Raw genomic sequence first — 21,055 nt, forward strand, 5'->3', positions numbered from 1 at the left:
ACTTCATATCAAAGGCAGATTGTACTCTCCAAAAATTTCAGTAATCTATGGCACTTTTATTTTTCTGCTTGGGTACTTACTTTCCCTGGACATTAGTTTTGAACACTAGGAGCAGAGGGCCCTTCAATCAAATTAGGTCCCCATTAAGAGATATAAATGTTCTATGGCCAGGATTAAAAGTTTGCCCAATTAAATCACTAATGTTTCTGTTACTGAATTTTGAGCAGTATAAGTCTTGCATGATGGGAGTCAAAGTCACTTAGGTGAAGCATGAAAATTAAAGGCAAAGAAGGTATTGCTTCAGATCATTATTCAGTGATTCACTATTAGAACGTGTATATGAGCAGATATTGGACGGGAGTACATTTGGACTTAGCTATAATCCATTGTCTTTTGATTCTTGCTATCCAGTCAGACAATTGGAAAATGACCACTTTACCAAAATCCATACAACTCAGCCAGCATCTTCAGCAGCCATGTGCAGGAGGGGTGGAAGGGGCTGGCGATTTCAAAAATAAAATGAAGTGACAAGAAACAGAGACTAATGGTCAATGGATATTTTTCAGACTAGAGGAAAGTTTGTAGTGGAGTTCCCCAGGGCTCGGTGTTGGGACCCTTGCTCTTCCTGATAGATATTAATGATCTCAACCTTGCTGTACAGGACACAGTTTTAAAATTTGCAGATGATATGATTCTGAACTGTGAGGAAGACAGTGTAGAACTTAAAATAAAATAAAATCATATAAAGGGTACAATTCTAAAGAGGGTACAGAAGCAGAGGGACTTAGTGTATATGTGCATAAATCATTGAAGGTGGCAGGACAGGTTGCGAGTACAGTTAATGAAGCATACAGTATCCTAGGCTTTATTAATAGGAGCATAAAGTTTAAAAGCAAGCAAGTTATGTTAAACTTGTATAGAACACTGGTTCAGCCTCAGCTGGAGCATTGCGTCCAGTTCTGGATGTTACATTTTAGGAAAGATGTAAAGGCATTGGAGAGGGTGCAGAAAAGTTTGCATGAAAATGGTGCCAGGGATGAGGAATCTCAGTTAGGTAGATTGGAGAAGTTGGGACTGTTTTCTTGGAGAAGAGAAGGCTGAGAGGAGATTTGCTAGGGGAATTCAAATTCATGAGGGGTCTGAACAGAGCAGTTGGGGAAAAACTGTTCCATTGACGGAAAGATCAAGAACAAGAGGGCAGGGATCTATGGTAATTGACAAAAGAAGCAATGGCAACATCATGAGAAACTTTTTCACGCAGCAAGTGGTTAGCATCTGGAATACACTGCCTGAGAGTGTGGTGAATAGAGGTTCAAGATGAATATGCAGGGGAGAAGGCCGGGGAATGTCCCTAGGTAAATTGCTCATATGGAGAGCCAGTGCAGACACAATGAGCCAAACAATTCTATGATTCTGTAATAAACCATACTAATTGATTTGCAAAGGTGGCCCAGGTGTTCAAATAACTCAGTTATTTTATTTTTCTTTATTCTTTCATGGGATGTGGGTTTTGCTGCATTTGTCAGCATTCACCAGCATTTGTTGCCAGTCCCTAATTTCCTTTCAACTGACCTTTCAGAGGTTAAGAGTCAGGGGTTTCCTTCCCTAAAGGATATTAGTGAACCAAATGGGTTTTTACAACAATCGATGATAGTTTCATAGCCACCATTACTGAGACTAGCTTTATTATCCAGATTTATTAACTGAATTCAAATTCCCACAGCTGTGGCAGGATTTGAACCCATTAGCCTGGGTCTTTGGATTATTAGTCCGGTGACATTACCACTACGCCACTGTCTCCCCCCATCCCCATATATCTATATCTATAAATACAGATATATCTATGGACATTTTAAAAGTTAATTCAAATAAAATTAGCATTGGCCAACATTCTCCAAAAAGTTCTGACTCAAGTATAATCCTTATTAAACACAAATCATCCAATCAGCATGAGAGACATTTAATTTTCCTGCGCACTTACAATAAATTAATATTTCCAGCAATAAATTAATATTTCCAGCATCTGCAGTATTTTGCTTTTAAATTAATATTTATTGCTTGATTATATTTTGTTACCATCAGTCCCACTTAATTTTTTTTAATACTCATGTGGGTGTCGCTGACTAGGCCAGCATTTATTGTCCATCCCTAATTGCCCTTGAGAAGGTGGTGGTGAGCTGCCGCCTTGAACTGCTGCAGTCCACATGGTGTAGGTATACCCACAATGCTGTTAAGAAGGGAGTTCCAAGATTTTTCCCCAGCAACAGTGAAGGAATGGTGATATAGTTCCAAGTCAGGATGGTGTGCAGGTTGGAGGGGAGCTTCCAGGCGATGGTGTTCCGATGTGTCTGCTGCCCTTCTAGATGGTAGTGATTGTGGGTTTGGAAGGTGCTGCCTGAGGAGTCTTGGTGAATTCCTGCATTGCATCTTGTAGATGGTACACACTGCTGCTACTGTGTGCCAGTGATGGAGGGAGTGGATGTTTGCAGATGGAGTGCCAATCAAGTGGACAGCTTTGTCCTGGATGGTGTTGAGTGCTTCGTGAATGTTGTTGGAGCTGCACTCATCCAGACAAGTGGAGAGTATTCCATCACACTCCTGACTTGTGCCTTGTGGATCATGGACAGGCTTTGGGGAGTCAGGAGGTGAGTTACTCACTGCAGGATTCCTAACCTCTGTCCTGCTATTCTAGCCACAGTATTTACATGGCTAGTTCCAGTTCTGTTTCTGATTAATGGTAAGCCCCCGGATGTCACACTTAAGAGTTGTCATATTGTTGCAAAAAAGAGAAAAACAGCCATTTCATACTGGTTTTCCTGACTTGCAGCCAGGCTACAATTTCACTAAACACACAACAATGAAACTATAATTGATCATAGACTGTGTTTACAGTAAGTACACTTCATGGCTTTAAAAGGACAACCAGGTAAACAGAACTACACCCTTGGAGCAGAATAATATATTGTGCAGTAAATAGTAAAATTTCTAGTTGCCAGCAGCGACAGGAACTCAACAGATTTTATGTGCGTACGCAATCGCACATCTATAAATGATGTTTGTTATATCTGTAGCTTTTGATCTTCTCAGAAGCTGACTAAAGTTTCAAAATGGGTCTATCAGTCCTCATATTTTAGCTAGCAGGAGACCTGAATGCATTCATCTTTATTGCTGAATTACACTCACTGGAATCCATGCCTGATGAAGAGAGAAAAAACTGTGTTTGACTGCTTAAAAATATATCATAAGGACTACAATAAAAGAACTGCCAAACAGAAATTCCTATCTGGAAAGCTATGTTCATGGTTTCATATTAGAAGCAAAACAAAAGTTTCTTCTGCTTCTATGATAAATATACAATATTTCAGGCATCTGCACATGTACAACCTTGGTGCTCTGAAAAGTACTGCAATTCCAGTTGGCTACTTCAGCTCATTTATTAAAAATGGTCATTTTATTTCCCAGCCCCCTGCCCAGAATCACTTGGCTGCACTTGAGGGCTATTCCCATGAGTAATCCTGCAAGAGAACCCCTAGTAAGAAAAATAAGATTGAAACACACAATTACATGCCCACAGCATTTTTATATGCTTTTAAATTAGAAATTATTTTTAATACAATATACTTCTATTGATGATATGAAGATTAGTTTTATGTAATGTGAATTAGGCCTAGAAACCTTTTCAAATGATCAGCACAGCAAACTCGAGCAATTCAGAATTTAAAAATTAATTCCTTTTGTACGCACAGAAGAGATGTTAATGCTGACACATAGTAAATAAATGAATATTGTTATATTGGCATAATGTTGTGAATGAGCAGTCCATAAATTAAAACTGGAGAGGAGGCAGAAGTATTTGTGCTATCATATATCTTTTAAAAATTTGGAAAACAATGTATATCATTATTTTTATTTGGAAGTTTTAAGGTATGAATTTAATTTTAGAAGTGCTGAAAACTTTTTTTCAGTCAAAACCTAGGACTTTAAAGATTGCGGCTATGTCACAGATGTTTATTTCTGGACAAGTTATGTAAACAGTGGTGCTGGTAGCCAGTTTGCTCAGATAAGATAACTCTTCCACAATGCAAAACAGTTAAAGAAATCATCCCACTGTAACTCAAAGATGCACTACCTAATTTACCACAATGACAGACATCAAAGCATATGATCCTATCATTGGTTTTAAATTGTACATTTTTCTCTATCATCTAGCAATGTAATTGTAATATAGATATTTTTCTGCCTTGCCACCTAACATTAGTCTCTAATATCTGAACTACTATATTTTTCTTCCCAGTGTATTGATTACTGGCTGAAAGAACAAAGCACATGTCCTATTTGCCGGATTCTTGTACTAAAGCCAGAGGACTATCCACAGCTTTCAAAAAAATAAGGTTCTTTCTTTTAATACTGTTAAACATTGGACTTTCAAGCAAGAATATAAATATTGAATTATGAAAAGTGCCTATATTTAATATAAACAAACAGAATAATATTTAAATACTGATTGTACAGAACCTCATGGTTTGAAATATTTTGGTGACCTCTGTCCATGATGTTCTCTTTGACTGCGGTTAACCCTTATAACTTCAATATCTTTAAAGTTTTGACATGCGTATATATTTTCATGTAATTGCTGTAAAAGTTATTCAGTTTCTAATGCCGAATGTTACAGTGTTGGAATCAGGAGTGTAAATAAATATTTTTGATTTGCATTATTCTCTGGTGTTACTTAATGTAGAAGATAAAAAAACATGAAATAGAACTTTATTTTCTTTTACAAAACATCGGTCTCTTTTACACTACAGCCTCACAATATATGGTCATGCATACTGTCTCCCTCTGATATCCAGACATTTTCAGCAGGGATCACAGGTTAGCATTCAGGAGCCAGAACTCTTACCAGATTTGTTTTTTCTTCCTCAATGTAACTTGAGATTTGAATGTGGGAACTGTCTATCTCAGTTACCCTCAGAAGTACATTTACCAATTGAGAAAGTATTTTTTAAACAGGAGACCAAAGTGCACTTGCTTAGTTGAAGAGTGAAAAAATGAGAAAAATATCAACCTATGCCTACAAACGAGAAAAGGTGAGAAAGTTCAGTTAAAACAATTGAGAGAAAACAATCAGGTTGCAGTCAGAAGTGCAATGTAGGAGAAGTTGTGAAAACTTTAAATAGCATTCAGGAAAATCCTATAACATGAACATGATATAATTTGAAATTGTTTACCTGACTGTACTTCTGGGAGAATGTTAAAAATTATGCTTTTTGGACGCCTGTGAAAATTACAGTAGTTATGGATACATTCCTTTTTTATTATAAAGGCCAAAAACACAATGAGAACGTGTGGTTAAACATCATAGCGACTACATTTACTCTACTTGAGTAGACCCTATACTGTGTAATTGTTACGATTGGATGAGGAAGGACGAACTGGTTCCCCTTTATTCAGCCTCCTCTTTTCCCCATAAATGCCTTTTCCAATCCAAATGTATCCAATTTTTAATAAGGAGCCAATCAAACTAGGTTTTCTTGAGTTAAAGAAAGGGCAAGTTTATTTGTTACTAAACCCGAGAAGAAAAAATAAAAGATGCAATGATACACACACATATGAAAAAGTAGGGTCCAAATAAAAGTTTGTTGATTGTCCATGAGGTGTAGATTGTTGAAGGTTGCAGCCATTTGAGGTTAAATGGTTTCCTTTAAAATCCTGGAGTTGAATGAATTTCAGGTAACTGCACTTAGCTAAAGAGAGTTTCCTTCCTTTTAGTTCCGTGATCCATCTCCCATAAATCAATGAGTTTCTCCTGAGGTTCTTTCTGATTGAAATGCACAATCACTGTGAATGATTTTTACACTGTTAAGAGACAGTGCTTTTATTAGCTTCAGAGAGAGAAAGAGAGATACCTTACTGCTTCCTTCAGCAGTTTTTCCAGATGACTTTGATGTATAAATGAGGGCAATGCATTTGACCTAGTCTGCTTGGACTTCAGCAAGGCTTTTGATAAGGTCCCACATGGGAGACTGATAACAAAGGTAAAAGCCATGGGATCCAAGGCAATTTGGCAAATTGGATCCAGAATTGGCTGAGTGGCAGGAAGCAGAGCGTGATGATCGAGGGGTGTTTTTGTGACTGGATGCCTGTGTCCAGTAGGATTCCACAGTTTTAATTGCTTGCAGCCCAAGGCTGCTGCAGTGAAGACATAACCCCAAAAGCCAAGAAGAGTTCAGTGACCCATCCCTGGAATGCCTTTTGGAGGCCTGCCGTGATGTCATCTACCCCTGCTTTGGCCGGAGGAATTCCAGCAATCTCACCAGTCCGGCTTGGGAGGTAATGACAGTGGTGATCAGTGCCAATGCTGCACAGAAGAGGTTGGCCATCCAGTGCCGAGTGATCACATCCGTGCTGCCGGAGAAAGGCAACCATCTCTTCACTCTAAACAGATACTCAGTAAAGCGATTGAATAGGTCATCAACAGTGCTATCAAGTGGCACCTGCTTAACAATAACCTGCTCACTGCTTCTCAGTTTGGGTTCTGCCAGGGCCACTCAGCTCCTGACCTCATTACAGCCTTGATCCAAACATGTAGAAAAGAGCTGAACTCCAGAGGTGAGCTGAGAGTGACTGTCCTTGATATCAAGGCAGCATTTGACTGAGTGTGGCATCAAGAAGCCCCTGCAAAACTGCAGTCAATTGGAATCAGAGGAAAAACTCCACTGGTTGGCATCATACCTAGCACAAAGGAAGATGATTGTGTTTGTTGGATGTTAATCATCTCAGTCTCATGACATCACTGCAGGAGTTCCTCAGGGTAGTGTCCCCGGCCCAACCATCTCAGCTGCTTCATCAATGACCTTCCTCCCATCATTAGATTAGAAGTGGGGATGTTTGCTGATGATCGCACAATGTTCAGCACCATTCGTGACTCCTCAGATACTGAAGCAGTCCATGTCCAAATGCAGCAAGACCTGGACAATATCCAGGCTTGGGCTGACTAGTGGCAAGTAACATTCGCACCACACAAGTACCAGGCAACAACAACGAGCAAATCTAACCATCACCCCTTGACGTTCAATGGCATTACCAATGGCGCAAGTCAGAAGTGTGATGGGATATGCTCCACTTACCTGGATGACAGCAGCTCCAACAACACTCGAGAAGCTTGACACCATCCTGGAAAAAGCAACCCGCTTGATTGGCACCCTATCACAAACATTCACTCCCTCCATCATCGATGCACGGTGGCAGCAATGTGTACAATCTACAAGATGCACTGCAACAACTCGCCGGCACTTTCCAAATCAATTACCTCTACCACTGAGAAAAAAGGGCGGCAGATGCATGGGAGCACCTACACCTGGAAGTTGCCCTCCAAGCCACTCACGATCCTGACTTGGAAATATATTGCTGTTCCTTCACTGTGACTGGGTCAAAATCCTGGAACTCTCTCTCCCTAACAGCACTGTAGGTAACCTATACCTCATGGACTGCAGCAGTTCAAGAAGGCAGCTCATCACCACTTTCTCAAGGGCAATTAGGGTTGAGCAATAAATGCTGGCCTAGCCAGTGACGCCCATATCCCATGAATGAATGAAAAAAAAACTCTCGTGGCCATCATACATTCACGGGCATCTAGCTCACTGCCAGCTTATACTCACACACACCCTCACATCTCCATCTGGCTTCATCTCTGAAGATTGCCTTCTCAGCCCTCACCATCTTGAGGCCACTTGCACAGATCAACATGTGTCCCCACACACCTTGGGATACCCAGCTAGGGCAAGGGCAAGCCCTAGCCCTGCAGTCGTTGAAAAGCTGCCCCTGCCTTACCACTGGTCTGGTAGGTAGAGGCTTACCCGTGAGCCCCTCTAAAAGCGACATGGTGCTGCCTGCAAAGCCTGGCGCTGATGACCACAAGTGCTGCCCGAAGCAAGGTAGGCAAACAAACCTCGAAGTGCAGGTCACCAGGTGCACAGTGCTTACGTACCGTTGTGAAACATGTCGGCATGAAATCATGCCAATGTGAACTCATGATCTGGCTTAGGGGGATGATTCCAGCGAGCAGAGCATATAATGAGTTCTAATGTATTAAAATTAGCTTCCCGGTGTCCAGTGGCAGGAAATGCAGCCCCCCATTGACGGGTGGAGCGGACGATCACAAACTGACTTTGCGATGTCGTGAAGCTCATTTTTGTGATCTCCCAATATTTTCCACTCCCGCCTGCTATGACACCCGCCACAAATGGGATCGGAAAATCTCGACTAGTGTTTGGGAGATATTTATCACCCAACATATTTACTGATTCTGGCACAGTTTATAGTTTTATATAACCCAGTCTGCAATTTATTTATTTGGACAAGAATATAATTTATTTACTTTTAAAAATAATACTTGTGTTTATTTAGTGCTCTGTCGTATTGAAATATCTCAAAGACTTGCACACACAATAAACTTTTAAAGTGCAGTTGCTGTTATGTGAGCTAATGTGGCAACTGATGTGCCAGCAACATCCCACAAACAGCTATGAGATCAATCGCCAGTTAATGCATTTTTTTTTTGTAATATTAGTTGGGGGAGAAATGTTGGACAGCATACAAATGACTGTTTTAAAGCTTCAGCATTAGCCACTATAACAATAGAGTTGAGTTTATAATATCATTAAAGCCTATGAGGAAATTGGTGTCCTAAGTTCTACTTCGGATCTGCTCTATTTTAATCCAATTGACTCAACAATTATCACTTCTGTCTGACTTCAAAGCTGATATGATTGACTAGTCAAGACAATTGTATAACATTATTAGCAAAGAACAAACTACCAAGAATTCCATCTAGAAACATCTTGCCATGTGTTCTTTATTAATATACATGGACTAATAATTTGTAATTAACATCAGTGACAATGATTTTCTGTGAAACCATGTTAAGAATATTTTCTCATTTATAAAATGCATACATGACTTTCTTGATTTTATAGAAAACCACATTCCTATTTACTCCTCCCTCAACCAACAGGCACCCCAAATTCAACCCTTTAACTCATTGAAATTTGATAGGTACTTGAGGCTGGATTGAGAGAAGAAACAATGAAGAAGTAATTTTTATTTTAAAAACTCCAACAATAACTAAAATCTCAGAATGCTCATTTGGAGAGTCAGTGCAGATACAATGGGCCAAATAGTCTCCGATGCTGTTAAAATTCTGAAATTCTGCGTGATTCTGTGAAAACCTGAAGGAATGAGATTGTACATTTGTAATAGTTAATTTTCAGTACCACAGAGGTTGATTACAGTAATTAACGGTAATTGCATAAGGGTACTTGGGCTTGGGACAACAATTTAACTTTCTGTGGCTTGTTTTCTTCATACCCGCCATGCAAAGAACAGGAACTCATGCCGCTCAGTGCATTTGAATGGGGAGTCAGACAGGGTGGGCACATCAAACTAATAGTAGAGCATGCATCTCCAACAGCATCTATTTGATTTCCTCATTTAATCATGCAACTGCCCTTGCCTGATGTATGTGGCATTTGCAAATAAATTATGGAGAGCACTATTAGCCTCATCGTTACTTTGAAAGCAAATTTTGGGCCAATATGTTTACAAGCAAATGGCATCAATGAGTTTCTCTGGGATAATTTGACCCTAACTAAGAAAACTATGCTAGAAATTATTGTATTCATTTCAATACAATAATGAAAAAAAAGAATGACTTGCACTTATATAGGACTTTGCACGACCACCGGATGTTTCAAAGTGCCTTACAGCCAATGAAATACTTTTTGAAGTGTACTCACTGTTGTAATGCAGGAAACACAGCAGCTAATTTGCACTCAACAAATTCACATAAACAGCAATGTGATAATGACCAGATAACCTGTTTTTTGTGATGTTGATTGAGGGATAATTATTGGCCAGGACACCAGTGATAACTTCCCTGTTCTTCGAAATAGTGCCATGGGATCTTTTGCATCCACCCAAACAAGCAGACAGATGGGGCCTCAGTTTAATATCTTATCCAAAAGACAGATATTAAGAGATAAACATGAATGCATTTGTAGGGATTGTCACATCCATTAAAATATCAGAGGAATGTAATACAAATAAATTAAGCATGCACCCACTACTATTGCCAAAGGTAAAATTTTGGCTCCTATTATTATGTAGAGCAGTTAAACATTTTTTAATGTAGAATGGTATTGGAACAATAGAAATGAATTTTGTTTTATAATTTATCTACTGGTTTGATCAATCTTGGAGCTGTAGACTGTACTGAACATATTTCAATTAGTATTTAACAGCTACAGAGTGCAGACATGTGAGTAATGGGATTTTCTCACATCCAGTTGCCATAGACACTTAGATCAACAAGATTTATTGAAGAACATCTGCCTACGCAAATTGTCAACAGATCATGTAGCAAATTTTCTTGTCGCAAAATTTTTCAGTTAAAAAGTTATCAAAAAGCATAATCTAATTTTATTTGTACATTATACAATCCTAACGGTATTAACTGCATGAAATCCTTCTAAAATTGCCGGTGTGGAGGTGGGCTTGGGAGGCTTTGAGTAGACCCAATTAGTTTTATCTGGAAGTTTGACAGTTTTGTTTTCACTGCAAATTAGGAAAAGGTAATCAAGTTTACACTTTGTTTTAGATAAGTAAAAATTCTTAATTCTTAACATTTGATAAAGTACCACTTAAACTTGTTAACAAAACTGAGGCCAATTGAATTAAAGAGACAGTATAGCATGGATGCAAATTGGACTAAGGGATGGAAAGCAGAGTAGGTCCTAATATGTGTTTGTCAATCTGAAGGGCAGTATAGGGGTCAGTATTAGAACCACTGCTGTTATTAATATATGGAATTGACTTGCAATTAATTTGGCAATTCTTAATATAATTCTTAACATAATTTTACATTATTATAAATTATGTTTTTTTAAATCATGTTACAGGTTTGTCACGGTTTGTTTCCTACCGATAATGCCATTAAAATGCTAATTTTAACATAAAGGTTTATTTGCCTTATAAATGAAATATATTATGGAACATGGGTTATCATCTATGGAGATATCATTTCATATCACACTACTCGTTTTGGAAACACATCAGGAGGGGGCAGCATAAGCACTTGTTGGTGGAAGCTGCTATTTATGCTCCTTAGTAGTAGGTTAGCACTGACAAACATGGGGATGAACGTATCCTCTCTGATTGCATAAGTTAAATCAAGTTATCCAGGCAAAGATAAGCAGGTTAATTTTTATTCTATATGATAAGATCATTCAGTTTAAAAACATCTAGTTTGTTTCCCCAATGCTTGATTTCTACATATGAGTTTGATGTGTTATGGAACATAGCTTTTGTGGGATTAGGTAACATGTTAGTCTTCAATGTTCATCGTTGGAGATATATTTTCAATTGCAGCATTAGAAAATATAATGATCCATTGAACACTACTGTGAGTGAATTGAGAACAATGCAGTCTCATGGGGATTCCCTTGGGGTTGCCAATTGTTTGGCATTGGACCAGAAAGTCTGATTTTTGAGTAGAAATTCCTGTATTGTAAACCAGATTTTGTCCACTGCCACTTTGCCATGATAGTTACTAAGGGAAGTAAGGGTTGAAATTACAAAGGCTCTGGCCACAAGCTTTCAATCCTCCTTAGATAAGGCAGTGGCGAAGAGGACTGGAGGAGTGTACATGTTACATCCCTGTTCAAAAAAGTGGAGAGGGATAAACCCAGTAATCTACATATCAGTCAGCCTGATGCAATGATGATGAGACTTCAAGGAAATAATCTGGTACAGAGTTCATAAGCACTTGGGAAAAATATTGGGTTAATAAGTAAAAGCTAGTGTGGATTTGTTAAAGGCAAATTATGTTGACTCACGTAAGTTCTTTTGATGAAGTAACAGAGTGTTGATGAGGGTTGTGTGGTTGTTGTGGATTGGACTTTCAGAAGGTATTTGATAAAGTACCACAAACTTGTTAACAAAATTGAGTCCAATTGGATTAAAAAGACAGTATAGCATGGATACAAATTGGACTAAGCGATGGAAAGCAGAGTAGGTCCTAATAGGTGTTTGTCAATCTGAAGGGCAGTATAGGGGTCAGTATTAGAACCACTGCTGTTATTAATATATGGAATTGACTTGCAATTAATTTGGCAGAAATTTAAAGTTTTCAGATGACAGGAAACTTATAGATATCGTAAACAATGAGTGGGATGGTAACAGACTTAGAAGGACAGACGGACTGACAAAATGAACATGCACAGGATGACACTTAAAGCAGAGAAGTGTGAAATTATTAATTTTGGTAGGAAAATTTACAAAAAGCAACATAAACTAAATGATACAATTTTAAAGTAGGTGCAAGAACAAAGAGTCTTGTGGGTGTACCTCCATAACTCTTTGAAGATTGCAGGACAAGTTGCAAAGGCTGTTAAAATAGCATACTGGATCCTTGGCTTTATAAATAGAAGCATGAAGTACAAGAGCAAGGAGATTATCCTAAACATTCGTAAACACTAGTTTGGCCCCAGCTGGAGTATTGTAGCCAATTCTGGGCATCACATTTTAGAGAGGATATCAATATCTTAGAAAGGAGATGATTGGGATGGTATCACTGAAGTGGATAATAATCCTAGTTCCTTTATGGGACTATTCCAGATCAGGCGTACTCCTCAGATGATCACTCTCACTTAAGATTGAGAAAGATGGACCTCACAGAAACTTAAATGGGTCTGAAGAACTGATCCAACTCTTTCTGAAGGAAAGGAACCACCAAAGAATATTACCATCCTCCAGATAGCCTTTTTAACAAGTTTTAGCCAGATTATAACAACCCAGATATTATAAGGGTTTGGGTATCTCTCCTCAGTAATGTAATTCTCCACTGAAGCGTGAATGGAGATGGGTTCTTGAGTTTGGATACAGAAGACTATATGAGACAATAAAATTAATTAAAGAGCCCAACATTCAATTCACATTTGATGCTAAGTCAGTTGCAACATTGATAGTTTTAGGAAAGTAAAGTATAATCTTGTTTTATGAGAGAATCCAGGTTTAAATAATGTTAGAGAGATATTTAAGATATTCATCAATATTTAAAGTAATATTTACCTTAAATCCCCAAGTAGAAAGCTACAGAGTCTAGTGAGATACATCTACCCCAATTAAGGGAGGACTATCATCGCTACATTAAAGCAGCTACACCTTTACGAAGCAAACAGGATACTGAGGGATGCAGATGGTGATCACTTCCTTGCTATACTCAGTTTCCAGGATTCAGTTGACAGGGCATTTAGGGGCATCCTTAAGGTTATCCATCGTTAGATTGTCTTATCTTACAATTTATCAATGCCTAGCTGAGGTGATATAGAAGCCAGTTCTTTTTTTTTTCAGGAACTGCCTTGTGTTAGAGGATTTACCATATCCCATGCCACAGAATGTTGGTGTCCTCGAGCACACAATTACACCCAGGCATGTTTATAAACTTCTGAACCTTTGTCCAGCAAATGAACTCTGCTTTTAATTTTTAATCCCTACTTCAAAGGAGAGTTGCTCTTTTTAATCTTATAGCTCCATATTTATAGCTGCAATCCTTCACATCAGGGATGAAAACTTCAGTTACATGAAAAGAATAGAGAAGCTGGAGTTGTTCTCCATAGAGCAAAAAAGGCTTAAGGGAGATTTGATAGATGTGTTCATAATAGTAAAAGGTTTTGATGGAATAAAGAAGCTGAAACTTGCAGAAGTGTTGGTAACCAAAGGACACAAATTGAAGATGATTGGCAAACGAACAAGTCACATTTGAGGAGAAAAAAGGTTTATGCAGCGAGCCGTTATGATCTGGAATGCACTGCCTGAAAGGATGGTGGAAGGAGATTCATAAGTAACTTTCAAAAGAGAATTAAAGAAATACTTGAAGGAGAAAACATTCATGGTGCTATGGGGAAAGAGTAATGTGAGTAAGGCTCATTGAATAGCTATTTCAAAGAGCTGGCACAGGCACAATAGGCCAAATGGCATCCTTCTGTGCTGTATATTAATATATTAAGTGGAGGCCTTAGATAGATAAGTTTTTAAGATTGTCAATTAGTTTCATTTTGCTTCTTGTAATATATCTTTAAGGGATATCGCTAGAAGGGAAATGTGTCATGTGATCCAGTCTTAGTTTCACTTTTGCTTTGAGCAGAGCACACACACACTGTTCTGCTGTCTTCAAGCTTTATGCCTATGTATAACTGTTCTCATGTGCCTAGTCTTAATAAATGAATCCACAACGTGTTTACCCAGTCCCTTGTGAGCGATTGGTTGCCGTGTCTTGCACAGTAAATAAGCCCAAGTATTATATCATTATATTAACACAACAGTTTCCTTTTCTGCTTCCTATCTTCCTTAGTTGAAAGCACCTTGCTAATGTTTGGCAAATGACTATTGCTTCATCCAAGTGGCCCTTATTCTTATGTGAGCTTTGAGAGGCAAAGTGGGTAAGCTATTAGACTGTAGATTCCTCACAGTGGAGACTGATACTGTGCTCACCTGTTGTGCTTGCAAACAGACTTTACTACCTAGTAATCACTACTGTAATCAAGAGTGGGAACACATGATGACTTTCTCTGCCTTTACCCAAGGGACACTGGAGTCAATTTTTCTGTCACTCTTACTTATTTGACTCTTAAATAGCCTAACGACCTAGTCAATTGTATCAAAGTCACTACCATCAGTTCAAGGACAAGGCCCACCACCACCTTGTCAGGGCAATAAAGATGGCCTTGCCAGCAAAAACTACATCCCGAAAATGAATATTGAAAAAAGCCACCTAACTCAACACAGGCAAAAGGAAAATCAAACCTGGGACTTTATAGTCAGCAAGAACTGACTTTACTAACTCAGCTATCATGGAGCTGTCTTATCAATTTTCATTAGCAATAAAGAAAATAACTCAGACCCTGAGCCCACCCCTTTTAATCTTCCCTCTACTCATCTTTAGATTTGACAAAAGGGGATAATCTTAAAAAACGCTAATATGTGACAGGTTGTCAGTTGATCATGCCGCCTTTGTCTGTGAGTAAAGTATTGCAGTATTCCCCTGGTTGAGGCCAATCACTAGAAAAAGACAGAAAACAGAACCAGCTGCATAAATAGTAGCTGAAACTGAATGAATGGTAACAAGAACTGTCTGTACCCTACAAGAAAAACAACTGAGAAATAGCCTAATTTATGGCTACATGTCTTTATGGATTTTGTTATATAATCACCTACTGTAATAAGTAATTCTGCCCTAACTGTATCATTTCATACTGGAATATCTCAAAGAAAAACCCACAACCATTTCAACTACTCAAATCACCAAAAAACAGTTAACAAAAAAATTTTAAGCAGTCTTTGGAAAACTCACCTAATTATACAAATTTGTTCCAACATTGCCAGTACATCTGCAGAAATGCCTTCTCTATCCCTACATAGTCACCTCAAGGCTGCATCCTTTTCCTCTTTTGCCTAGTTTGCATGTTTCCCATGCAATATTATTTGAAGCTGGAGATAGTTCCCATATGTAAGCTCATGCACTCACTATACCTCTCTACCACCTACCTGAACTCTTCTGTGTCACTTGCATGTATAGTTGAGCCAGAACTTGCCCTAATTGACCACTGCCATGAGTGAAGCCAATTTATTAATAATCCATCCCTCTAACTCCACCTCTCTGCCTACATGCTCTTATGTTCAACATGATGTGCAGACTTGGTATCCTGTTTCATCCAGACCTGAGTTTCAAACCTCAGATCCGAATCCATCATCAAGAAAACTCACTGCAATTGTCGCCCTCCTCTGCGCATAGCCAACTCCCACCAGAATTAAAACCAAATCGAGCTGTCTTTACCAACTTCCATCAGCTCCCTGTCTCCCAATATACAGAATCCAAAACCCTCATCCTCCTTTACATATACCTCCGGAGCCTTAGGTCACTCTGCTGCTACACACAACTTCACACTTACTCCTCCAATCCTAGCCTCGCGCATCTTAGTCTCTTTTTTCCTGATTTCACGGCACTCTCTGAACTTCACCCCCTACTATCCTGAACATTTTTCCCTAGATTTAAGAATTTTCCCCAATTCTCTCTGCAGCATCACTCCTAACTTTCCCATATCTTGGCTCACTTTTTTCCCTCTCCTGCACTCAGTGTTTGTAGATTATTAGTCATATGCAAATATAAACTTGACCTGAATGTGCACAAATCCAGAAACATTCTCACCTTTATTATAAAGGTTATCAATTTTCAAGCATTTAAAATGTATGAGAACTTGTGTAATGAATCCAGCTTTACTCTGCAGATCAGGACATGTGAAGAATTGATGTTTATTGATTATTTTGTGTGTACCGTAATCTAAATGCTAAGGAGATGAGAGGCCAGGTAGGCAAGCATACTAAATACAAATTTGAACAAGAGATGTTTTAAATGTTGAAAACAGTCAAATTTTATTCAGATATAAATGATTGCATTCAGATGTACCTAATTAAATCTAGTTAACCATATGTGACCTGGTAGGGATTTTTGCTCATGTATCTAAATATCTGATAACTATCTTATCCCAAAGTATAATTATCCTCACCATCAATGTTTGTACATGAATGCAGATCAAACATGCTTTCTGGTCTTATGCAGCAGTAATTGCAGGTGCCTTAGTGAATGAAATAAGTCTGACCAGATAACTCTATTCCAAATAAAAAATAATTTTTAAGAGTCCTTGGTCTTTGAAACGCAGAATAAGAAGAATTCTTCAATCCTATGAAGCACTCAACAGCCTGCAATTCTTGCCAAAAATAATATTTCAAATGATCTTGAATTGCCTCAGCCAGGTAGAACTATTATTTCCTTAAAGTATTGAGGGTTTGTGGTGCCTAAAGTCATTCAAAATATGTTTTAATGAATTAGAGACCATTGTTTGTGTTTTGGCCATTTGTTATTAAGCACTTATTGTTTCTTCCACAGATTACCTTGAAGAGAAACATTTCTAATACTGCACACTATATGCACTATTCCTTCTGTAATACAGTAATTGGCAATAAAAATTGTGGATGAAAATCAGCCTTGACTACAGACTCTTTATTTCAAAAAAGAAGTTTCCAGGGACTTCAGCAAATGATGTCAGTTGATACTCCAGCACAGTATTGAGGGAGTGCTGCACGGTTGGAGCTGCCATCTTTCAGATAACACATTAAACCAAAGCCTTGTTTGCTCCCTCAGGTAACATAGAATATCCTATGGCACTATTCAAAGAAGAACAGGGGAGTTCACCTGGTGTCCTGTCCAATGTTTATAAACAACTAAAACAGAATATCTTGTCATTTGTTTAAATGCTGTTTGTGGGAGCATGCTATGCATTTTGGCTGCTATGTTTCTTACATTATAACAATGACTACACTTCAAAAGTACTTCATTGGCTGTAAACCCTTCCTAACAGCACTGTGGGTGTACCTACACCACATGGACTGCAGCAGTTCAAGAAGGCAGCTCACTGCCACTTTTTCGTGGGCAATAAGGGACAGGCAGTAAATGCTGGCCTAGCCAGCAATACCCACAACCCATGAAAAAATAAATAAAGCATTTTGGCATATCCTGAAGTTGTGAAAGATTCTACATAAATTTAAGTCTTTATCTTGTTGTATTATGGATAGATGTGAGATCATATATTTTGAGTGGAAAATCAAGAATTGGAAGTATACACTCAAGAAAGACACCAAGGTGTGGCAGAACAGAAATCTAAAGATTCAAATATCTAATTTCCGTAACTTTCATGAAATACATAAGGTATAGCACAAACTAAAAGACCGGGAGATTTTCAAGGTGAAACAACATTGGTGAGTTGATTTGTTTTGCTACTCCAAGGAAGTGTGGTAAAAACCAAGGGTTTGGGGGTAGCAGGCAGCTGGAAAGAGAGTGATTTCCCAGGTTAAGTGAAAGCCTGTGCATTGCCTTTCTGATTGACAAGCTTACCTCCTCAGTGTTTTGCCTGTATTACTGTGTGACAAGCTGCTTCAGAGGGAAGGAGTGAAGGAATTCTTCCTAGTAGGAAGCTGAATGCCACAGCAGCCTGTGTTATAGGGACCTGAGAAAAATTACAGTACATATTGACTTTTTCATTTAAGTAGTACTCCTGTCTAATAAAGATATTACCTCACACCCCAGTATTATTTGAAAATACTACAAATAATGAGTTATTTTTTTGACTACCTATATTTTCATTTTTGCCATCTTCGCCAATTTGCCACTGAAGTCTTCATTCATGTGTCACCTCCAGACTTCACTAGCCTAATGATACCTTTGCCAACCTTACATCCTTCTCCCTCCACAACTGTCGAATACTGTTGCTTACGTCCTAACTTACACCAAGTCCTGTTTAACAACTACCTCCGTCTAGTATGTTAATGTTTCAGATTTAAACTGATTATACTTGTGTTTAAATTCCTTTATGAACTCAACATTCCTACCAGAATAACCATCTCCAGCCTTTCCAATCTTCGCCTTCCCAATCTTGTCCCCCAACTCTGTTCCTCTTACTGAGGTTTCTTCTACATCCACACAACCCTTCTTTTCTCCATGCTTAGTGGGAGTTCCTCTAGCATCTAGGTACCACACTTTGGAATTTCCTCCCCAAATCCCTGTGCTTCTACCTCCCTCCAAGTCTTTTAAAACCCTGCTTCTGCCCTGCCCCCTCCCTCTTCCTGCCCTCCTTCTTCCTCCCCTATCCCTACGTTTGATCAAGCCTTGGGTCCCCTTTCCTAATCTGTCCTTACACGGCTGAGCATACACATCTCCCCATGCCTCCTTGAAACATTTTAGGATGTTTTCTGTGTTAAAAGCACTATTAAAGAAAATGGAAGCTACTCTGCCTGGTTGGATAAACCTGTTGTGCAACAAAAGTGTAAATTTTAAGACCATTTTTTGTACCATCATCAAGAAAATGAGTTTGAAGGATGAAGATTAGGGCCCTATTGTTATTTATTGAGAAACCAAAAATATTTATCTGAATTCAGATAGACTTGTAAGGATGGTGTATTATGTTGTATAGTTGCTTACCAGCAGATTGCACAGTAGATAAATGGCATCAAAAGTAATAGCAGAGTCCTGCAATCATACATTATTAAGTAGAAAGGTAAATTTTCTTCTTATGGAACTCAAATATTTTCTTTATCAGGGCCTAGAACTATATCTTAAGCCATACATATTATTTGCTTTTCTATTCAGCATCTGATGCAGTTATTGGTATTTTTTTTTTCTTGGCAGTTTTCTTCTCTCTCCTGACCTAGATCATAAAACAATAGATACAACACAGAAGGAAGTCATTCAGCCCATCATGCCTTTGTCATCTCTATGAATGAGCCATCCAATCAGTCCCACTCCCCTGCTCTTTCTCTATAACCCAGCAATTTTTCCCTTTTCAAGTATTCATCCAATTTTCTTTTGAAAGTTACAATTAAGTCTCCTTCCACCATCCTTTCAGACAGTGCATTCCAGATCATAACAATGCGCCGCATAGAAAAAAATTTCATACTGCCTCTGGTTCTTTCATCAATTACCACAAATCTATGTCCTCTGGTTATGCCACTGGAAACTGTTTCTCCTTATCTACTCTATTACGATCCTTCAAAATGTTAAACACCCCTACTAAAATCTCCCTTCACCTCCTCTGCTGTAAGGAAAACAATCCTAGATTCCCTAGTCCCACCAATGAAGTCTTTCAACCCTGGTGTCATTCTAGTAAAAAGGCACATTGGTTTGAATTCTGACCTCTTGGGGCACCACTGTATTCTCCCATCGGGGACTAAGTCCCCGGGCGGGGACGGGAGTGTTTCCCACTGCAGAAGCCGACAGGAAATCCAGCAGTATCTTATGGCCCCAGCTTCATTAATTATACAGTCGGGGGTTTCCCAACATCTTGCTTGGCAGGCAGGCTGGATGGCATATGCCCCACCGTCATATCCAGGCACAATATTTAAAAGGCAACCAGACATCCAAGTTATTGACCAGGCCCATGCAGAGGCAGGAAGGGGACAGGGACCTCCTGCACCTAAGTTCAGTGACACATCCCTACATGTCCTCCTCTACCAGGTGGTGGCTAGGAGAAGCATTCTTTACCCAGCTGGTGAGAGGAGGAGGCTGAGCAGGGAGATCACCCTGCAAGGGTGCAGGTCACTAATGCTGTCAGTGCCCAGGATGTCCAGCAAAGCTCAGCCCTCCAGTGCTGAAAGAGAATGACCTCATCTGCTCCACCAGGGTAAATTATGCTTCAGCTACTCGCACTAACCACAATAAAACCAATGACTGTCTGGGGACATGGGCCTCACTGACAACGGCATAAAGTCATGCCTCATAGCCCCACTGCAGTCCATCCACTCTGAGGTGGATTGACCACTGTGCCGCCTCCTCCTTTCACACAGACAGCTCAATGCTGTATGGAAGGGGGGATGGGGAAGGGGCTCAAGCACAGAGGGCACCAGCAACCTCCACAAATAATATGCCTCTCTGAGCCTTATCTTTGTATATGGATGGGCTCAGCGCCTAGGAGGGTGCTGGCCGAGAACCCTTCTAGACAACATGCAGTGCATTAATGCCATGCCACTCAATCCAGTGGATTATTTCTAAGAGTGGAAGCATAAGAAATGAACGTAAAATTGCTATGTACATGTGGATGCTGCATACAATTCCTCTCCACCATCTTCTCTGTTGCCTTTGAGCAGAAGTTAAACAACTGGCAAGAACTTGAGAAGATGGGAGGGCGTCGCCCACAGCTGAAAGTTCTATCAGAGTTCAAGAAGAGGGCAGCGCCAATGGGCAGGTTTGGAGTGGGACCAGGGCCATTGGAGATGGGGAAACTGGATTTGGGCCTCCGTCCAGTAAGGATCCATGCCTCAGGTCCAAGGGCATCTTCATGTTGGAGGCAGCTCATGCTGTCACTTGCTTTCTCCTCTCTCACTTACAGGTGCCACCAGGAAGAGGCCAAGGCCTGAGCCAGAAGAAGTCCTGTCAGGCTTCAGCACAAATCCA

General features: G+C 39.4%; 1 protein-coding gene across 6 annotated transcripts in view; it reads left to right on the plus strand.

Annotated features, from left to right (window-relative positions):
- The window catches only part of LOC121290638 (E3 ubiquitin-protein ligase DZIP3-like), a 126,836-nt gene extending 122,124 nt beyond the window's left edge, over window positions 1-4,712 (plus strand). For all 6 annotated transcript variants that reach the window (XM_041211342.1, XM_041211346.1, XM_041211347.1 and 3 more), the window contains one exon: window positions 4,295-4,712. In XM_041211342.1, coding sequence (XP_041067276.1) covers window positions 4,295-4,390 — 96 coding nt within the window. In that variant the 3' untranslated portion in view covers window positions 4,391-4,712. The remainder of the gene's footprint in view (window positions 1-4,294) is intronic.
- The last annotated feature ends 16,343 nt before the right edge of the window (window positions 4,713-21,055 follow it).

Source organism: Carcharodon carcharias, chromosome 18 (genome assembly GCF_017639515.1).
Source record: "Carcharodon carcharias isolate sCarCar2 chromosome 18, sCarCar2.pri, whole genome shotgun sequence".
In the NCBI taxonomy this organism is placed as follows: domain Eukaryota; kingdom Metazoa; phylum Chordata; class Chondrichthyes; order Lamniformes; family Lamnidae; genus Carcharodon; species Carcharodon carcharias.